This window comes from Eschrichtius robustus, chromosome 7 (assembly GCF_028021215.1).
Source record: "Eschrichtius robustus isolate mEscRob2 chromosome 7, mEscRob2.pri, whole genome shotgun sequence".
Classification (NCBI taxonomy): domain Eukaryota; kingdom Metazoa; phylum Chordata; class Mammalia; order Artiodactyla; family Eschrichtiidae; genus Eschrichtius; species Eschrichtius robustus.
This window is the reverse complement of record NC_090830.1, coordinates 8,761,871-8,782,852: the sequence shown is the minus strand read 5'-3', so window position 1 is coordinate 8,782,852 and position 20,982 is coordinate 8,761,871. Positions and strand designations below refer to the sequence as shown.

The window sequence follows — 20,982 nt, the reverse complement described above, 5'->3', positions numbered from 1 at the left end:
GAAAATAGTGTGATAGGGACACAAAACAAAGGAACTGCCTTAGCCTGGTGGTAGGGAAGGCTACCGTCTGGAAAGGATGCTTGAATTGAGATTTGAAAGATGATAATACCTTAGCTAGAGGATGGAGAACAGGTTTAATGACATGTGCAAAAGTCCTATAGCAGCATAGGAATGAAGGAAGATCGGTAGGAGGAAATGTTGGGCTGGCACAGACCATGCAATGCAGGGCCTTGTAGGCTAGAGGATGTTTTCGGTCTTTTTACTTACAGCAGTGGGAAGCCACTTTTTACAAAGTTTTAAGCCAGGAAACAGTATAGTCAGGGTGATGGTGTGACCTCAAGGTGAAGCACTGTTGGAAGGGGGTTTGCAGTATGGAAAACTATTCCACGGGTTTTGAAGATGTCCAAACAAGAGATGATGGTAGTTAGGGTGGTGAGAAATTGATGGAGTTGAAAGATATTGATGGAGTAGACGTCATAGGACTTGATGACTGTAAGCTGGGTATCACTTTTAGTTAAGCACTGCCATTTATCTAATTGTTCATGAAGTTTCTTCTAAAAGATTAAAAAAAAATTTTTTTTTTAGAATTTTATAAAGAAAGATTAGTAATTTTGTTTCTTTAAGTTTGTTTTATACAATAGGATTGGTGTAGGTTCAGGCATTTCCAGAAACAGCAAGATATTATCTCATCATGCTAGTCATTCATGGTTAACTAATTAACAGACTTTGAAATTTTAAATGAACTAAAAACATAAGCACAATTCATTTTTGTAGAATTTTGTTTATGGAATGTGATTTCTTGTGAGTTGAAAAATTTGTTGCCCTAGGTACTAGGTATATGACATGGGAACTCAAAAAACAAAGTATACCAAAAGGTGATGAATATTGAAGGGTGATTTTAGTTTTTATGGATTAAGGTACACCAATGGCACATACAACCAAAATATGAACGCAAGAAATGAGAGTTAAGTTAGGAGTCTGGACTTCGGGGCCTGGGTAGCAAAGACTAATTCAGAAGACGCCTTATGACCCCAGAAGTCATATTCTAATGTATCCTTATTGTTCTGTTACCTGAGCAGTGTTAACTCTTTGGATCCCATCAGTATTAGGCAGTGTTTAGTCTTTCTTTTTGGAATAGAAAATAGATTTCGTGTGTGTGTGTGTGTGTGTGTGTGTGTGTATACTGATATCTTACGCCCACATGTATATGTTGACAATAACCAGATTTATTGCACATGGGTTGTAATAATTAAAAATAAAGCTTCTTATTAGAACTTTTAAAATGCATAGTCAGTAGGCTCTCCAACCACAGTGGTTCTGGAGGAAAAATTGTGCTTTGAGATGAATGATGGGTTAATTAATAGGCAGATGTTTGCGAATGGGTGTTTGGTCCATCAGTGCTCAGTATATTTCACTTTCAGTCAAAAAGGAGCTCTTCATTTACTGGAATGTAAAATAGAAACAGCTCCCAGATAAACTGGAAAAAGTCTTATAAGTGTGTCAGGCTAGGATCCATCAAAGTTGGATCATAGTTGAAAGCTATAGTCACGGCTCTCTTGTTAGTGGTGTGGCAGAGCTCCCTGAACTCGGTGTTGCTTGGTGGCCAGGCACTTCATCACACAATGTCGAGGCACTAAATTGTAAGGAAACTGCACAAGTGAGTTAGTTTTATTAATTTAATAGAGCAGTTCAGTACATTGTTGGTTCCTTTCCCTTATATAGTTGGTTTGTATCACATATTAATGAGCATCTTGAGAAATGTGCTCTCATTTCTGGTTCTGTCCAAAGTCCACAGACTTATTTTAATATTCAGCTGTTACTGACTGCCTCCAAACTCTTATAAAAGACTTCGCACATCTTTTCTGGGATCCATATCCTTTCTGGGACCCATTCTGAATCCCCCTCATACTTGAGCACTTGTTGGAAATGCAGAATCTACCCAAGACCTTGTATTTTAGCAAGACCTACAGGTGAAAGGATGCATGTTAAAGACTGAGAAGTACTTCTGTAGATAACAAGTGTCTTAAAAAATCAACTGAGCCTCTGGAAGCAGTGTGGGGTTGAGGACTTTTACATTCAGATAAATTAGGTTTAATGACCAGTTCTTGGAAATAAGTATGATCAGCCTTCTGTGAGTAACAAGTTACTTTGAGCCTCATTTTCCTGATCTGTGTATCTGTGGATAATCTGTATATTACTGGGATATTGTGAGGATTAAATAAATTAATGCCAGGTCTGGCATACACTATATTTTTGGTAAATATGGTACACCTTCTCTTCTTTCAGGCTTACTGGGTAGCACTGTTATTCTCACCTGCCTTATACCTTGCTGTATTTTCTCATTCTCATTCCTAAAACGTCTTTAATTAGTACATTACAGTAATTATTTACTAACTATGTTTAGATAGCCTCCAGTATCCAAACGAGCCTATCTTACCCAAGAGTGTAGTTTACTTGCTAGAGTTAGTTCCAGAGGGTGAGACAAGATAGCAAAAGACTGTGGCGGTTTGGGAAGGCATTGAGCACATCAGCACAATTCATTTCTTTGTTACTATACCACCTATTTGGAAAACATGATGTATCTTTGATCTTGCAGATTATATAAACAACAAAGATATTTCATTATTTTTTATTATAGCCATGCTGAACATGAATTAATATTCAGATGTACTCATTATATGAAAATAGTGCTGTTTTTTTAGCAACTGACTTGTAAAATGTAACAATTGAATGTTCACTGGAAATCACTGAGCACTGTGGGGATAGTTGGGAGCTAATTATTAAGAGATTGGACTTGGCTGTGACCGGTGCTATGAGCCAGCTATTAGGTATTGCTGCTACCACATAGGAAATAAAGCAAATATATAGCATGATAAGCGTTTGTATTAAATTACAGCTGTACTTTTCCAGTTGATAAAGCATATTCTTCACGTTAACCAAAAAGGCTTGTTTTCTGCTTTTGAATATTCGCCATAACTTATCACCTCCACTCTACCATTCTACCATGGTGAGCATCTTCTAGCATGTACTCATATTCCTTTTTCGCTTTGATTCTAATTAAAAGGGTCGATGAGTATATTTGTTTTTTGTTTTCTTTCTCTGTTAAGTATCCTGTTTCTTTGAGGTTGAAATGTCAAAATGTAAATGGCTAGACTTTTTAGGCATTTGCCACTTAGAACCTGTTAAAAAATGATAATGATGTCTTGCATTTCTTGTTGATTTAGGGCCTTTTGTATGTCAGTCACTGTGTAAGTTGCTTGATCTCACTTCCCTCCTCATTTTGTAGACGGCAGAACTGGGGTAAGAACCCAGCTATTGCTAATTCTAAAGCCCGCGCATCTTGTCGTGCTCGTGCTGCCTGTACTGAGTCATCCCATGCATCGTCTTTCCCTTGTACAGTTTTTCCTGGAACCCTGCTTAATTAATTGATTGGAAACCAAGTGTTGGATTGCAGAGGACGGAACTAACAAATCACCTCCCTGTACATTTTTAAGCAATCCAGGATCATTTCAAAGATGATCAAGTCGCCAACGTGTGGTTGAACTAAGATGACTTTTCAGGTTGGTTTGAACCCAGAAGCTCTGTTATTGACCTGTTTTCCTGTGCCAGTTTTGGAACGATGTGTGTGTGCCTGCTAGTAGAATCTGTTCCATTCTTGATAATACTTGATGTCCTAGGAATATGTCAGACCATTTTTTGATAGTTTTGATGATTTAAGGCAGTGTGTAGGAGCGCTAACCTGGAAATCCTGTATTTTACTTTTCTCCATGCAGGTTGCCTTTGGGGATCAGTAATGACAGTAAAAAAAAAAAAAGCTGTTGATTGCCTGGAATAACAATAACTTCTCCCACCTCCCTCTACCCAGTTATCTTTTTTTGCAAATAAAAGTACATTAGGAATTGATCCTTTGGCTTTTTTGGGGACAGTTGTTCTTATATTTATTTTTCTCTGATTTTATTTTTTTTAATTTTTCAAAAATTTATTTATTTATTTTTGGCTGCATTGGGGTCTTCGTTGCTGCACGCAGGCTTTCTCTAGTTGTGGCGAGCGGGGGCTACTCTTCCTTGCGGTGCGTGGGCTTCTCATTGTGGTGGCTTCTCTTGTTGTGGAGCACGGCCTCTAGGCGTGCTGGGTTTGGTAGTTGCGGCACGTGAGCTCAGTAGTTGTGGCTCGCGGACTCTAGAGTGCAGGCTCAGTAGTTGTGGCTCACCGGCTTAGTTGCTTCATGGCATGAGGGATTTTCCTGGACCAGGGATCGAACCCGTGTCCCCTGCATTGGCAGGTGGATTCTTAACCACGGAGCCACCAGGGAAGTCCCTATTTTTCTCTGATTTTAAAAAGCATTAAATAATAACCTTGCAGATCTGATTTAGACTAAGTAATGCCAGATCTCACTTTTTTCTCTTCTCCTCCTGTCTGCAGGATGATGAAGTGGTTCTGCAGTGTACTGCAACCATCCACAAAGAGCAGCAGAAGCTGTGTTTGGCCGCAGAAGGGTTTGGCAACAGACTTTGCTTCTTGGAGTCCACTTCGAATTCCAAGGTGGGATAAAGCCTTTTCAGGCTACTCAAACATTCGGGTTTTAATAGGGGCACTGAAGTTATTTATGGGCACTCTGCTATTTTCTATGGAACAGAAACTAAAGGAAATTGAACAATCTTTTCCCTATTCATTAAGCAGAGTTTCAGTTGAGCCCCTACTCTCTGCAAATAACTCAGATGCGATTGTTAACAGGAATAGCCAAAGTCCTTGCCCCGTGCTGTTTATATATAGTAGGGGGAAAATAAACGATGTAAGTAAGTGATATAATTTCAGAACCCATAAGGGCTGTGAAGAAAAGCAGAGTAGTAACAGGGTGTAGAGCGATAAGGCAAGGACTCACCCTTTCACAAAGGGTGTTTAGGGAAGGCCTTTCTGAGGCAGTGATATTTGAGCAGAATGAAGTGAGGGAGGGAGAAGTACTAAGTTCTTGACCATCCTGGAAAGAACGAGGCAATGCAAGGGCCCCTCGTTAGGAATGTGCTTGCAGAGTGTTTAAGGAAAAACAGGTAAGCCACTGCAGCTCTAGTACCATGAATGGGGCCACTGGTGAGGAGAGGTGAAGGGCCTGTCAGCCCTTGGTTAGCAATTGAGGTTCCTTCCTAGTATAAAGGGAGGCCATTGGATCAGGTGAGCAATGCAATTTGATTTAATATTTAAGTAAATATTTGATTTGGCTCTTCTGTGGATTAGAGTCTTTTGTGGTTTTTTGTTGTTGTTTTTTTTTTGGCTTAAACAACAGAAATTTATTTCTCACAGTTTTGGAAGATAGAAGTCCAAGATTAAGTTGCCAGCATGGTTGGGTTCTGGTGAGAGATTAGAAGCTTTTGAAAGAGTAAGATTAGAAGCAGCGAGAGCAGGTGCAAGGTGCCTGCAGAAGTCTGCAGGGCAGCTGCTGGGTCTTCAGATGAGAAGCAACGGTGGTGGGAAACTTGGGGGGGGTGGTGAGAATAGACTTGTAGGATTTAGAGGATGTGCTGATAGATGACTGTGTAGAATAAAGGAAAGAGAGGAAATGAAGATGTTTCTGGGGGTAGAAAATCAACCAGAAAACAGTCAAGTTAATAATCTTTTGTGTAGCACTTTTTAGTTCACAGAGTCCTTTGACCTGCATGATTTCATGTAGTTGTCACAATAGGAGAACGTGTGCGTGGTTATTGCTGTCATAGTCACTGTACGCATGAGGACACGGGGGCTGGTAGAGGGCAGGTACTAGACCAAAGGCTTCCTGGGACTCAAAGCAAGTGTCGACAATAGCTTTTCACACTTAACACCTCGGTCTTTTGGCTTCGAGTCCCTGATTCTTCCCTTTGTATCACAGTACCCCTTTCATTACTCTGTGGAATAACACTGAGCAATGTATACATATGATTTATTTATTATAGTAATTTAATGCCAAGTCACATTATTAATATTGTAATGGTGGGTGACAAAACATTATGCATTTTAGAGCCCTGCCTAGACTTATTTTTAATTTGACAAGTGTTTATTGAACATTCTCTTTGTGAAAATTACCACAATAGGTATCAGTTGTGAAAAATATTCTTCTTAAAAACAACTTATTAAGAATTTTAATATTTAGTATTTTCCCTGTGGTTTCTGGTATTTTGTCGTGGCTAGAACCAGGCAGGCCAGTTAGTTAGCTGGGTTTTTATTTTTCACTGTACTGGCTATGGTTCTCTTGGTCCTTTAATATAAGAGCTGGTTTCCAGTACTAAAAATGAACTCTCCTGATGCTCTAGTAGGTATGTCATGTAGCAGTCAAGGCACTGAAATAGGCTAGGCATTCATTTAAACTGGTTAATCTTGAAATAGATCAAGATGGAGGAGTAGGAGGAAGTGGAGCTCACCTCTCCCCACAAACACATCAAAAATACATCTACATGTGGAACAGTTCTCACTGAAAACTAACTGGAGACTGGCAGAAAGACTCCTGTACAGCCAAGGCTATAAGAAAGATCCTCATGGAATCGGGTAGGAAGGGAAGAGAAGTGATCAGGTTGGGACCTGTGCCTTTGGGAGGGGACTCAGAGGAAAAGAGAGATTACACGGGTGGAGATTTGCCCTGGGGAGTCAGCAGTTCCTGTCACATATTGGATGCCCCAGCCCTGGGGTCTGACACAGGGTAAATGAGCCCCTTTGGCTGGTGGGAGGGCTGGTGGGACTCAAAGGAGGGCTATGGGAAGCCTGAACTTTGCCTGTGAGCAGTGTGCTTGTGCTGGCTTGCTCCTGAAGCAGGGTGGAGAGGGCAGATTGAAAACTGCTGAGATGGCTGCCTGGTTGCCTGTGACTGCCCCAGTGCACGCCACAGCCTGAGCCCAGCAAACACTCCAACCCCACTTACTATATACTAACAATGAACTCTCCTAAAGAGAAAACAAAAACAATCCTGTTTAAAATTGCATCAGAAAGAATAAAATACCCAGGAATAAACTTAACTTAAGGCAGTGAAAGACCTATACTATGAAAACTATAAAACACTGTTGAAGGAAATTGAAGATGGTACAAAGAAATGGAAAGATATTCCATTCATGGATTGGAAGAAATAGTATTGGTAAAATGTCTGCTACCCAAAGCAATCTACAGATTTAATTCAGTCCCTATCAAAATACCCATAAAATTTTCACAGAGCTAGAGCAAATAATCCTAAAATGTATATGGAACTCAAAAAGACCTGAATTGCCAAAGTAATTTTGAGAAAAAAGAACAAAGCTGGAGGCGTCATGCTCTTTGACCTCAGACTATACTACAAAGCTACAGTAATCAGAACAGCATGGTACTGACATAAAAAGAGACACATAGATCAATGGAACGGCATAGAGAGCCCAGAAATAAATAAACCCAGGCACCTACAGTCAATTAATCTATGACAAATGAGGCAAGAATATACAGTGGAGAAAAAACAGTCTCTTCAGTAAGTGGTGCTGGGAATACTGGACAGCTACCTATAAAAGAATGAGATTAGAACATTTCTTCACACTGTATACAACATAAACTCAAAATGGATTAAAGACCTAAATGTCAGACCTGAAACCATAAAATCCTAGAAGTGAACATACGTGGAACAGTCTAGTATACTCCATGTTAGTATACCTGAAACTAATATAATATTGTAAATCAACTATACTTCAGTAAAAGCTTACACAGTGATGCATGTCAATTATATCTGAAAAAAACTGAAAAAATTTTTTGGAAAAAAATAAACTGGTTAATTCTTCGCAGGGATACTTGGCTATCTAGTTGTGACTGTTGACATAGTGAACTGACCATTTCAACCATTTTTGTTGTTGTTGTGCTCTGTTATTCTTTTTCGGTTTATCTGATAATTTGTATTTAAGATGAGATAATGAAATTGTTTATCAAGCATAGAATAAAATAGTAACTGAAGTCCAGTAAGCCAATCTGAACTTTTTTTTAAAGTTCTTACAACATAAATACTCTTTTCTTTCCCCTACTCAGATTACTTGATGATTCCCTACTGTGTCAGTTTTTTTTCATATCTCCGTTTTACTTTGTTCTCCCTGACTTGTATATCCTTCCTTTACGTCTCCTGCTGGTGAAATACTGCTTGTCCTTCAAAGCCTATCTCAAATAGTCCCTCCTCTGGGCTGTTTTTCTCTCTGTTTTTCTTAAGTGATTTATTTATATTTCTATTATATTGTCACTTGGGCTTAATTCTGTGTAATACCCACAACGTCTTCTCTCCCTGAATATGTAAGTGTATATACTCCCAGGTACATACACCAGCTTCTAAATTCCCTGAGGACCTGGGTATAGCTCATTTATTTTCTTGTTTTTTAGTATGAAGCACTAGTGTGTGATTCATAACATTTAATGGATTATTAAATTTGAAAGGCAACCACTAGTCTTAGGGCAATTTATTTTATAAAAATAGACTTTTAATTTTCTATAATAGCAAAGAGTCAAAACTGTGGATTTCAGTTGATGTTTAAACTATCTAAGCCTGGGTGCAGATGTGTTTCATGCAGATATATCTGGATTTGACGTTCATTGGTAGAAAATGAGAGATGGCCTTTTTTTTTTTTTTTGCCCCTCAAATTGGTGTCTCCTGCATTTATTATAAAGGTTGAGAGAACAGAATTATTGTTGGCATTGAGTAGTCAGTCACTGTAAATTATATACATGTTCCTGGAAATGATCCCAGAAAAACAATAAGCTACAGAATCTTCTAATCAAATGCAAGACTTACTTTTTCAGAAGACTGTTTCATTTCCCTAGGATATTTATTCAGGCTGATCTGTGCCTGAAAGAGAATGTTTCATAATTCCAGCATAGATTTTTCTTGCAGAACATGTAAACATTAAATCTGATGATATGTTTAATTAGTTATTCATAATTCATAATTATGGATATTTACTGCACACTACTTATATGAATGACATTTTTGTTTCTATATTTTAGAATTGAAAAGTTGGGCTTTTGTTCTTTGGAACTAGTCATTTTCAGAGATACCCACCTTGTTATTATTAAAAAGTTTATGGAGAAATGAGAAGTTATTAGAGAGGCATAGTTTTTAATCTCCTTGAATCTCCACATAAAAACAGACCTATGACGATGGCAAAACCTGAAACCCACAGACAATATAATGTCTGAAACAAACAAGGTGACAAGTTATCCCCAGCTCTGGTATCAGTAAGTGTAGGGGAGGAAGTGTAGGGGAGATAACATGATTTCTGCTGTCTCTGAAAACCGATAACAGGTACTCACTAGAAAGCATGGTGGGCCAATGTGAAACTAGCAGCTAAAACTAGGAAGGAGCAAAGGAACTATGATAAGGATGGATGTTTCTAGAGCAGTCTTGGCTTATGGACTTGTGAAACTAACCAAATAAGGCTCTTTTCTTGACAAAGCCCTGCTCCGAGGGGAAATTGTTGGGAATCCAGTTCAGATTGAGCAGGGTGGATAGGGGCAAAGGATAGAGAAGGACCAGGTGGAAGTGGGGCAGGGAAACAGCCAATAGATCTCATAATCAAAAAGCCTTGTTTTGAACACTAGATGAAAACAGCAGAACAAGTTGCTGTAGGACCCTGAAGCTACAAAAGCTATGCTGACCCACCCTCCTTTCCCAAGCGTACAAGGAAGCTCATCTCAATTTTTATCTGTTTATCTGGTGTGCTTTTGTTGCCTGTAGACATAATTCTGCTCCTTATTTGTCTCTCTTTTATATGACTATATATATATAACTATATCGTTATATATATAACGATATAGTTATATATATATAGTTATTTAGTTATATGTATATATAATTATATATAATCATATAATTTATATATAATCATGTATAATTTATAAATAATCACGTATAATTTATACTGTGTAAGTGGAGTAATCTAATTTACATTTATTTATATAATTATTTACACTTCTCCATTATGTATGTAAATGTAATTTTATATGTCACAGAGAATAAGGAGCAGAATAATATCTATAGGTAATCCAGGCCCACCAGACTTTCAACTGTAAACCAGGAATTTAAAACAACCATGATTAATATGCTAAAGGTTCCAATGGATAAGGTAGACTGCCTGTAAGAACAGATGGGCAATGTAAGCAGAGAGGTGGAAATTCTGGGAAAGAAGGAAAAAGAAATGCTGGAGATCAAAGATACTGTAACAGAAATTAAGAATGCCTTTGATGGGCTTATTAGTAAATGGGACGTCGCTGAGCAAACAGTTTCTGAGCTCGAGTATCTCAAAAGAAGCCTGCAAAACTGAAAAGCAAAGAGAAAAATGACTGAAAGAAAAACCATAACAGAATTGAGTATCTAAGAGCTGTAGGACAACTACAGAAGTTCTCGAGAATCATGATGAAAGGAATAGAAGAAATATTCGAAACAATAAAGACTGATAATTTCTGCAAATTAACGTCAGACACTTAACCACCGATCCAGGAAGTTCAGAGAACACCAAGCAGAATAAATGCAAAAAACCCCTACACATAGGTGTATCATTTTCAAGGTACAGAAAATTAAAGAAAAAGTCCAGAGAGAAGCCAGAGGGAAAAAACTTACCAATGGAGGAGCAAAGACAAGAAGTACATCCATCTTCCCTAAACACCACTGGAAACGAGAAGAAACTGGAGTGTTGAGAGAAAAAAAAAATCTCTATACCAACCCAGAATTCAATATCCTGCAAAATTACCCTTCAGAAGTGAAGAAGAAAGACTTTCTCAGACAAATGAACATTCAGGAAATTTTTTGCCAGTAGACCTGCTTTGCAAGAAATGTTAAAAGAAGTTCTGCAGTAATAAGGAAAATATATAGGTCAGGAACTCTAATCTTTAGCAAGGAAGGAAGAGCATCAGAGAATGAGTAGTTAAAATAAAATAAAAACTTTTATTTTTCTTATTCTTAATTGACCTAACAGATTGTTGAAAATAGTAATAGCAATACTGTATTTAAATATATACATCTGTATTCATTTAATAACTTTCTAAACAGAAAGCACCAGGCCCAATGGATTATTCACTTATTATTCTTTTTTTCTTCCTTCCTTCATTCCTTCCTTTCTTTTTTTCTTTCATTTATGGCTGCATTGGGTCTTCGTTGCTGTGTGTGGGCTTTCTCTAGTTGCCACGAACGGGGGCTACTCTTCGTTGCGGTGCGCGGGCTTCTCATTGCGGTGGCTTCTCTTGTTGCGGAGCATGGGCTCTAGGTGCGTGGGCTTCAGTAGTTGTGGCACGCAGGCTCAGTAGTTGTGGCTCACGGGTTCTAGAGCGCAGGCTCAGTAGTTGTGGCACGTGGGCTTAGTTGCTCCATGGCATGTGGGATCTTCCTGGACCAGGGCTCGAACCCGTGTCCCCTGCATTGGCAGGTGGATTCTTAACCACTGCGCCCCTGGGAAATTCCCTCACTTACTATTCTTAAGGAAGACACTATACCAGTTCTTTATAATCTTTTTCAGGTGATTGATGCAGAAGGAATACTTTTTTACTCATTTATGAAACCAACATTACCCTTATATCAAAATAAGATAATGACATTACAAGAAAAATAAACTACGGACAATATCTCTTTATACGTAGATATAAAAATCCTCAAGAAAATATTAGTAAATAGAATCCAATAATGTATAAGAAGAATTATACACCTTGACCACATAGGATTTATTCCAGGTACACAAGTCTAGTTCAACATTCAAAAATCAATTAATGTATCCATCACATCAATAGAAAAAGAAAAATCACACGATCATATTAATAGATGCAGAAATTCTGTTGGAAAAAACAATATGCATTCATAATAAAAAAAAAAAAAAACCTCTTAGTTCCCATATAGTCTTAGTTTACTTTCTCAACTTGATAAAGATTACCTACAGAAAACCTACAGCTAATATACTTAATGGTGAGAAGCTTGAAGCTTTCCTGCAAAGATCAGGAACAAGCCAAGAACATCCCTTCTCACCATTTCTTTTCAACATTGTACTGAAAGTCCTAGCTAATGCATTGAGACAAGAAAAGGAAATAAAAGGCCTACAGATGGGAAGGGGAGAAATAAAACTGTCTTTTTTTTTTTTTAACATCTTTATTGGAGTATAATTGCTTTACAATGGTGTGTTAGTTTCTGCTTTATAACAAAGTGAATCAGTTATACATATACATATGTTCCCATATCTCTTCCCTCTTGTAAAACTGTCTGTTCATAGATGACGTTATAAATCTATGTAGAAAATCTGAAAGAATCAACCAAAAACTCCTAAAATTAATAAGCAATTATTGCAAGATACAAATTTAGTATACAAAAGTCAATTGCCCACTATACTGACAATAAACAAGTGGAATTTGAAATTAAAAACACAATACCATTTATATTAACATGCCAAAATGGAATACTTAGGTATAAATCTAATAAAATATTATAATATCTATATGAGAAAAACTACAAAACTTTGAAAGATATCAAAGAAAAATTAAATAGATATATTTTGTGTTCATGGATAGGAAGACTCAATACTGTCAAAATATCAGTTCTTCCTGACTTGATCTACAGATTCAGTGCAATCCCTGTAAAAATCCCAGCAAGTTATTTTGTGAATATTGACAGGCTTATTCTAAAGTTTAGTTGGAGAGGGAAAAATACCCAGAATGGCCAACAGTGTTGACGGAGAAGAACAAAGTTGGAGAACTGACACTATCCAACTTAAAGTCTTGCTGTAAATCTACAGTAATCAAGACAATGTGATAATGGTGAAAGATTGGACCAGTAGATGAATGGAACAGAATAGAGAGCCCAGAAACAGACCCACAGATAAAGTCAGGTGTTCTTTGACAAAGGAGCAAAGTCAGTCCAATGGAGCCAAGGTAGTCTTTTTAACAAAAGGTGCTGGAACAACTGGGTATCCACATGCAAACAAATGAATCTAGACACAGACCTTACACCCTTGACAAAAATTAATTCAAAATGCATCACAGACTTAAATGTAAAATGCAAAACTATAAAATCCCAGAAGATAACATAGTTAGAAAAACCTAGGTGATCTAGGGTGTGTTGATGAGTTTTTTTTTTTTTTTTTAAATAGACTTTGTTTTTTAGAGCAGTTTTAGGTTCACAGCATAACTGAGCAGAAGGTACAGAGATTTCCCATATCCCCCCCACCTCCACATGTGCACAGCCTCCCCCGTTATCAACATCCCCCGCCTGAGTGGTACATCTGTTACGATTGATGAACCTGCATTGTCACATCATTATGACCTGAAGTCCATAGTTTACATTAGGGTTTACTCTTGGTGCTGTACATTCTATGGGTTTGGACAAATGTTTAATGACTTTCAGAATGTATCTGCAGTGTTTTAAATTTAGATTTTGTGAATCCTCTGTGCAATGCTCCCTAAACTTCAGGCATTCAAACTTTAGGCATTCCTGTTCCACCTCTGCATTTTTATAATAGCCATATAAAATTGACTCACTTAAAAAAAACCAAATAAGTGATTTAAAAAAAATAATTTTATATTCATATTTATTAGCCTTCATAGTTCTTAGCTACATTATGTATAACTATTATTTATAGCATTTATATTTTTTCAAGTGTTCTTGCCGCACTGCCATCTCAGGTACCCTCAGGTATTTATTTGCTCCATTCTTGGGGAAATTCTGCCTCCGAAGTTCATGAATGGACTTTCAGAAGCTTTTTGAAATCCCCTAAAACTGGCCAAAATTGTGTTTATGTCTTTTTTCCTGGGGGAGACAGTTCAAGTTTTTAATTACAACAGCAAAGGCACGATCCGTGAAAGAATGGATAAGCTGGACTTCATTAAAATTAAAAACTTCTGCTCTGAGAAAGACAGTGTCAAAAGAATGAGAAGATAAGTCTCAGACTGAGAGAAAATACTTGGAAAAGACCCATCTGATAAAGGACTGTTTCCAAAATATAGAAAGAACTCTTAAAACTCAGAAGTAAGGAAACAACCCAATTGAAAAATGGGCCAGAGGCCTTAAGACACCTCATTTAAGGAGATAACAGGTTTCCCCTGCCATCTGAAAGTAGAGCATTCCTATGAAACTTTTCATAAGGCAAAATGGCTTAAAGCAAACAAGCAGTTACCTTAGGACACATCTTGCTAACAGATGCACAAATTAAACTGAGGTAAAGCACAGATGCTCACAGACACAGTCAAAGCTGGGGCTGCTTGATGCTGATTTGCTGAGTGTAGCTTCTGAGGAAGGACTGCGCGAAGACAGTTTGGAGGCTTCTTACAAAACTAAGCATACTCTGACCATATGACCCAGCCATCATGCTCCTTGGTGCCGCTCTTGCTGCTGAGAGTATGGGCTGAATCTGTAATGGCTTGCTGCAAGACAAAAGCTGAATGCTGTTTCTGCTTTTTGCCTTTTTTCGTAAAAGCAAACATCTTCTTCCGATTTCTTTTGATTAGCAAACAGGTGCTAATGTAGATCTTCCCTAAAAGCAAACTGGCATAAAAATAAGACTTTTGAAAAGCCGGGGATACCTGTATATCGATCATAAATAAGCACATGAAAAGTTGTTCCGCATCTTATGTCATTAGAGAAGTGCAAATAAAAACAATGAGATAGGCCCTCTGCCCCGCCGCTCGCTCGGTTCCTCACACTGCGGTCCCCGCCGTAGCCGCGGCGGAGCCCACTGCCACCGCTTCTGAGCAGAAGATGCCTGTGCCTCCCACGTATGCTGATCTTGGCAAATCTGCCAGGGATGTCTTAACCGAGGCCTATGGATTTGGCTTAATAAAACTTGATTTGCAAACAAAATCTGAGAATGGACTGGAATTTACAAGCTCAAGTTCAGCCAACACTGAGACCACCAAAGTGACGGGCAGTCTGGAAACTTAAGTACAGATGGACCGAATATGGTCTGACGTTTACGGAGAAATGGAGTGCTGACAACACACAAGGCACGGAGATTACTGTGGAAGATCAGCTGGCACGTGGCCTGAAGCTGACGTTCGATTCATCCTTCTCACCAAACACTGGGGGAAAAAATGCTAAAATCAAGACAGGGTACAAGCGGGAACATTATCAACCTGGGCTGTGATGTGGATTTCGACATTGCCGGGCCTTCCACCCAGGTGCTCTCGTGCTGGGTTATGAGGGCGGGCTGGCTGGCTGGCTACCAGATGAATTTTGAGACCACAAAGTCTCGAGTGATCCAGAGCAACTTTGCGGTTGGCTACAAGACCGATGAATTCCAGCTTCACACTAATGAAAATGATGGGACAGAGTTTGGCGGCTTCATTTATCAGAAGGTGAACAAGATAGTTGGAGACTGCTGTTAATCTGGCCTGGACAGCGGGAAACAGTAACACTCGCTTCGGAATAGCAGCCAAGTACCAGATCGACCCTGACGCCTGCTTCTCGGCTAAAGTGAACAACTCCAGCCTGATAGGGTTTGAATATACTCAGACCCTAAAGCCAGGTATCAAACTGACACTGTCAGCTCTGCTGGATGGCAAGAATGTCAGTGCTGGGGGCCACAAGCTTGGTCTAGGGCTGGAGTTTCAAGCGTAAATGAATACTGTACAGTCGTTTCATTTTAAACTATTTTGCAGCATAGCTACCTTCAGAATTTAGTGTACCATTTAATGTTGTATGTCTGGGATGCAAGTATCACTAAATATCATGTTAGGCTTCCAGGTTAAAGGTGATTCAGCTTTAGGGTGTTACCCTTTCAGAGGTACAGAAGAAACCCAATTTCAAAAAAGGTCCTTTCAGCTGTAGACTTGAGGGGGAGCTTGCTGGCCCCTCTAGAGATGTCAGGTTTCTTTTTTACCTAGAAATGGCTGCAAGTGGAAGTTGGTAATTTGCAGGCACTTTGTAATTTGTAAATTCGTATTAAGTAAATGAATGAAATTGTGATTTCCTGAGACGTGAACCTTGGTCTCCTACCCTGATTGAGGAGAGGCTCTTTGATGGTGTATACAAACTCATCTGAAAGGGACTTTTTTAGGCAGGGACTTTTTCCACCCCAATCCATCACCTCTTTTACACCAAAAGTAGTCTGCAGGGAGTGGTAGCTGTTTCTTCTGTGCCATTTTGGGGTGGAGAAGGTGGATGTGATGAAGCCAATAATTCAGGACTTAATTGTGTTTTTTCTCATGTTGTGTTTTTTTGCCCTTGCACCAGAGTATGAAATAGCTTCTAAGAGCTCCAGCTGCAAGCTGGGAAGTCTCTGTGACTGTAATCACATGGTGACAACACTCAGAATCTAAATTGAACTTCTGTTGTATTTTCGCCACTCAGTTTATTTTTTAGCAGTTTAATGGGTACATTTTAGAGTCTTCCATTTTGTGTGGAATTAGTTCCTCCCCTTCAAATGCTGTAATTAACATGACTTAAAATAAAACTTGAATAAAATATTGAAACCTTAAAAAACAACAACAACAACAACAAAACAATGAAATTCCACTGTGCCTATTAGTGACCAAAATCCAGAACATTGACAATACCAGATGCTGAAAAGGTTGTGAAGCAACAGAAGTTCTTATTCGTCATTGTTGGGAATGCGTAATAGTTCAGCCACTTTGGAAGACAGTTTGGAGGCTTCTTACAAAACTAAACATACTCTGACCATATGATCCAGCCATCATGCTCCTTGGTATTTACCCAAAGGAGTTGAAAGTTTAAATGTTCACACAAAAACTTGCACGTGGATGTTTATAGCAGCTTTATTCATAATTGTCAAAACTTGGAAGCAACCAGCATGTCCTTCAGTAGGTGAATGGATAAATAAACGGTGTTACATATAGATAGTGGAATATTACTCAGTACTCAAAAGAAATAAGCTATCAACCCATGAAAAGACATGGAAGAGACTTAAATGCATATTACTGAGTAAAAGAAGCCAATCCGAAAAGGCTGCATACTGTAGGATTCCACCTATATGACATTCTGGAAAAGTCAAAACTATGAAGACAGTAAAAAGATCAGTGGTTGCCAGGCGTTAGGGAGGAGGGATGAATGAGAGGATTTTTAGGGCAGAGAAACTATTCCGTATGATATTCTAATGATGGATACATGCCATTATACATTGGTTAAAATCCATAGAATGTACAGAACCAAGAGTGAAAACTGTAGACTTTGGGTGATTAGACATGTCAGTGAAGTTTCATTTCTTATAACAGATGTACCAGCTGGTGAGGGATGTTAATAATGGCAGAGGCTTAGCATGTCTGTGGGCAGAGAGTAATCGGAAAATCTTTGTGTTTTCCATTCAAATTTGCTGTGAACCTAAATATGGTATAAAATAATGCATTTAAATAAAAAGGACAACAGAAAATGTTAGGTATAAGAGAATGCACTTATAATAAATGACCCTGGGAAGAAAACCAAAGCTCAAGAACACTTGCCTGAAACCACACATTGAAAATGCATAGTGCCTGCATAGAAAATCACCTTCTTAGTTGGCCCAGACAGATAATCATAGTAAAGCTATTGGAGTTCAAAGGTAAAGAAAAAAAATCTTTTGAACCCAGGCAAAAAGACCAAGTCACTTTTAAAGGAAGGAAAGTCAGATTGTCATGATACTTATTTTTAAGACCAACGCTTTATGCCAAATGAAAATGGAGTAACATATTAAGAAACTTAGGGAAAGAAAATATGTGTCAACGATTTAGCCAACCTGACTTTGTATACAAAGGCCATAAACTATTAAGAAACTATTTCTATCTGAAATTTACAAAGCACACTATTAAGTAAATGTTAGGTCAAAGGAGAAATATCAAATAAAATGGAAGAATTTCTTGAACATAATGAAAATGAATACATGATGTTTTAGAATATGTGGGCATATCTAAGGAAGTTATCAGGAGAAAATTTTTAGCATTAAATGCATGTATTAATAAAAATTAAAAAGAAAATAAATGGATTAAACAAGCAGATAAAAAACTAGAAGAATAACGAAGTAAACAAAAGAAAGCAACAGGATAGAATTAATAAAGATAAAAAGGAAATTGATGAGTTAATTTAAAAATTGGTTCTTTGAAAAAATTCAACAAACTAAGAAAAAGGGAGAAAGTACAAATATTCTTATGTATTAGAAGTTACATAAGGGTACAAAAGGGAAAACAGTCACAGCACAGTAAATTAAATCCTAAGGGACCATTTGCTCAATTATATGCAGGTAGATTTGGAAATCTTCATGAAATGAATCATTCTGTAGAAAAATTAAGTATACTCCAGAAAGTCTAAACAGACTAATTGTCATAAAATAAAGTAATAAAATAATTTCCTGACAAGAATTGTACCAGGGTCAAATAAACCTCTACTTAACTATGCAGCTTAAATTATTCCAAATATAGGAAAGGAAGGGAAACTTCCAAATTTATTTCATTGAGTTAGTATAATATGGATTCCAAAATCTTAAAAAATTATTTTGGAAAATTATAGAACAGTTTTACTTGGGAATATTGATACACAATTCCAAAATAAAATATGTTTTAACAGAAAACAATGTTGCATTAAAACATACCTCATGACCAAGTGGGGTTTATTCCAGGAATCCAAGAGGGGCTCAATACCAAAATATCCGTTAGTATAGTTCTTCATATTAGTAGAGCTAAGGAGAAAAATTCTTTAGACGTCCCTGAAGGTAGGGAAAATTCTCTTGACAAAATTTAAAATCTATCAGTGTTTCAAAAAATAATAAAATATGAATTGATGGATAGCTCCTTAACATTTATTTTACAAACGCACGTGCACACACACACACACACACACACACACACACACACACACACTTGCACACTTCAGTTCAAAAGTCAGCACCTTATTTACCGGGGGTGGGACACTAGTGGTTTGTTTATTTTTGCATATTGTATGGTTTTTATTTATATGAAATATCCAGAATAGGCAAATCCGTAGAGACATAAAGTGGATTAGCGGTTGCCAGGGGTTTAATGGAGGGTGATTGCTTAATGGGTCCATGATTTCCTTTCGGGATGATGAAAATGTTTTGTAGCTAGTTAGTGGTGATGGCCGCACAACATTGTGAATGTGCTAAATGTCACTGAATCACACACTTTAAAATAGTTAACGTGGTGAATTTTATATATCTATTTGGAGTAGACACTAATTCCTTTTACGTTTTAATTGAAGTATAGTTGATTTACAATGTTTCAGGTGTACAGCAAAATGATTCAGTTATACCTCCTATATATATGTACATATATATGTGTATGAATATGTATATACATATTCTTTTTCAGATTCTTTTCCATTACAGGTTATTATAAGATACTGAATGTAGTTCCCTATGCTATATAGTAGGCCCTTGTTGTTTATCAATTTAAAATATAGTAGTATGTATCTATCTGTTTTGTTTTTTTTTTAATAAATTTATTCATTTTATTTATTTATTTTTGGCTGCGTTGGGTCTTCGTTGCTGTGTGCGGGCTTTTTCTAGTTGAAGCGAGTGGGGGCTACTCTTCGTTGCGGTGCGCGGGCTTCTCATTGCGGTGGCTTGTCTTGTTGTGGAGCACGGGCTCTAGGCGTGTGGGCTTCGGTAGTTGTGGCTCACGGGCTCTAGAGCACAGGCTCAGTAGTTGCGGCGCACGGGCTTAGTCACTTAAGGCGGATTCTTAACCACTGCACCACCAGGGAAGCCCCAGTATGCATCTGTTAATTCCAAATTCCTAATTTATCCCTCCCCCACCCTTTCCCCTTTGGTAACCGTAAGTTTGTTTTCTGTGTCTGTGAGTCTGTTTCTGCTTTGCAGATAAGTTTATTTGTATAATTTTTTTATTCCGCATATAAGTGATATCATATGATATTTGTCTTTCTCTGTCTGACATACTTCATTTAGTATGATCATCTCTAGGTCCATCTGTGTGTTTTATTGGAGTATAATTGCTTTACAATGTTGTATTAGTTTCTGCTGTACAACAACGTGAATCAGCTATATGTATACCTATATCCCCATACACTAGTTGCTTGAATTGGACATAAGTTAAAGATGGATGTTCAGTATCTCTGCTGTGCATGTGTGTTGGAGGGACAAGCCAGTGTTATTAGACATAGAGACTTAAGTTTGGATGTGAAGAGGTAAAGCATCTCTAGTTGCAGATGATCTGATTATATGTCTTAAGACTACCAAATGAGTCAGTGGAAAAACTACCAAAAATGGACTTATGAGAGACATCTATAGAACAGTGAGTTATAAAATCAGTGTACCAACAGCCTTCATATATGCAGACCAGTTAGAACGTACACTGAAAGATACACATATATGGAATGATGCTTGTGCACACATACATACCTACACACATACAAACTCAAGTTTACATTAAGTTCGAAAGGGGACCAATGATTGTCTTAGGCCAATCATTTATCAACAGTAATGGAGTGGTCCCTCAAAAAAGAAAATTCATTAAAAAAGTAGGATTCTTGTTTAATGATCTTATTGCTACACATATAATTTTCTGGTACTACTCTTTTTGTGGACTCAGGACAGATGTAGTAAGAGGATTTTTAAGATTTGTTTCAGCCCAACACTCCAATGATTCTATATTTCTAAGACTGGTCCATACTTACCGTACCTATAAAACAACACTGTTGATTTTTATTAGGCCTCCAGAAAGGAAGTTGAGCCTTTTAGGTAGAACAATATCAAGAACTCTTTCTTTTTCTTCCAATTTCTTGGCATCACTTTAATTAAAAGTATATCTTCCCATAATGGAACATGATAGAGCAATATTTTATCTTCAGTGACTTCTCATTTCAGGATATTATTCACCATCATAAATAATGCATTAGTATATTAATGATGCATAATAGTTGTGATATTCCAGATGAACTGCTCTTCTTATTCAAGTGAGAATTTTTGAATAATAAAAATGTCAGTATAAGATAAATGCTGGATGATGTAAGAAAGATTCACTTTAAAAATCAAGTTTATAAAACGTTTTAAATATCAGATGCTTTCTCAGTGTTTTTCATAAAAATTAATTGAAGTA

At 37.6% G+C, this 20,982-nt stretch overlaps 1 protein-coding gene and 1 pseudogene across 1 annotated transcript in view; both read left to right on the top strand.

Moving 5' to 3' along the window:
• The first annotated feature begins 3,548 nt into the window (after positions 1-3,548).
• Positions 3,549-20,982, top strand: part of RYR2 (ryanodine receptor 2) — a 535,211-nt gene continuing 517,777 nt past the window's right edge. Inside the window, exons 1-2 of the mRNA XM_068548931.1 lie at positions 3,549-3,560; positions 4,423-4,542. Of these exons, the coding sequence (XP_068405032.1) occupies positions 3,549-3,560; positions 4,423-4,542 (132 nt within the window). The remainder of the gene's footprint in view (positions 3,561-4,422; positions 4,543-20,982) is intronic.
• Positions 14,656-15,541, top strand: LOC137767585 (non-selective voltage-gated ion channel VDAC1-like; annotated as a pseudogene).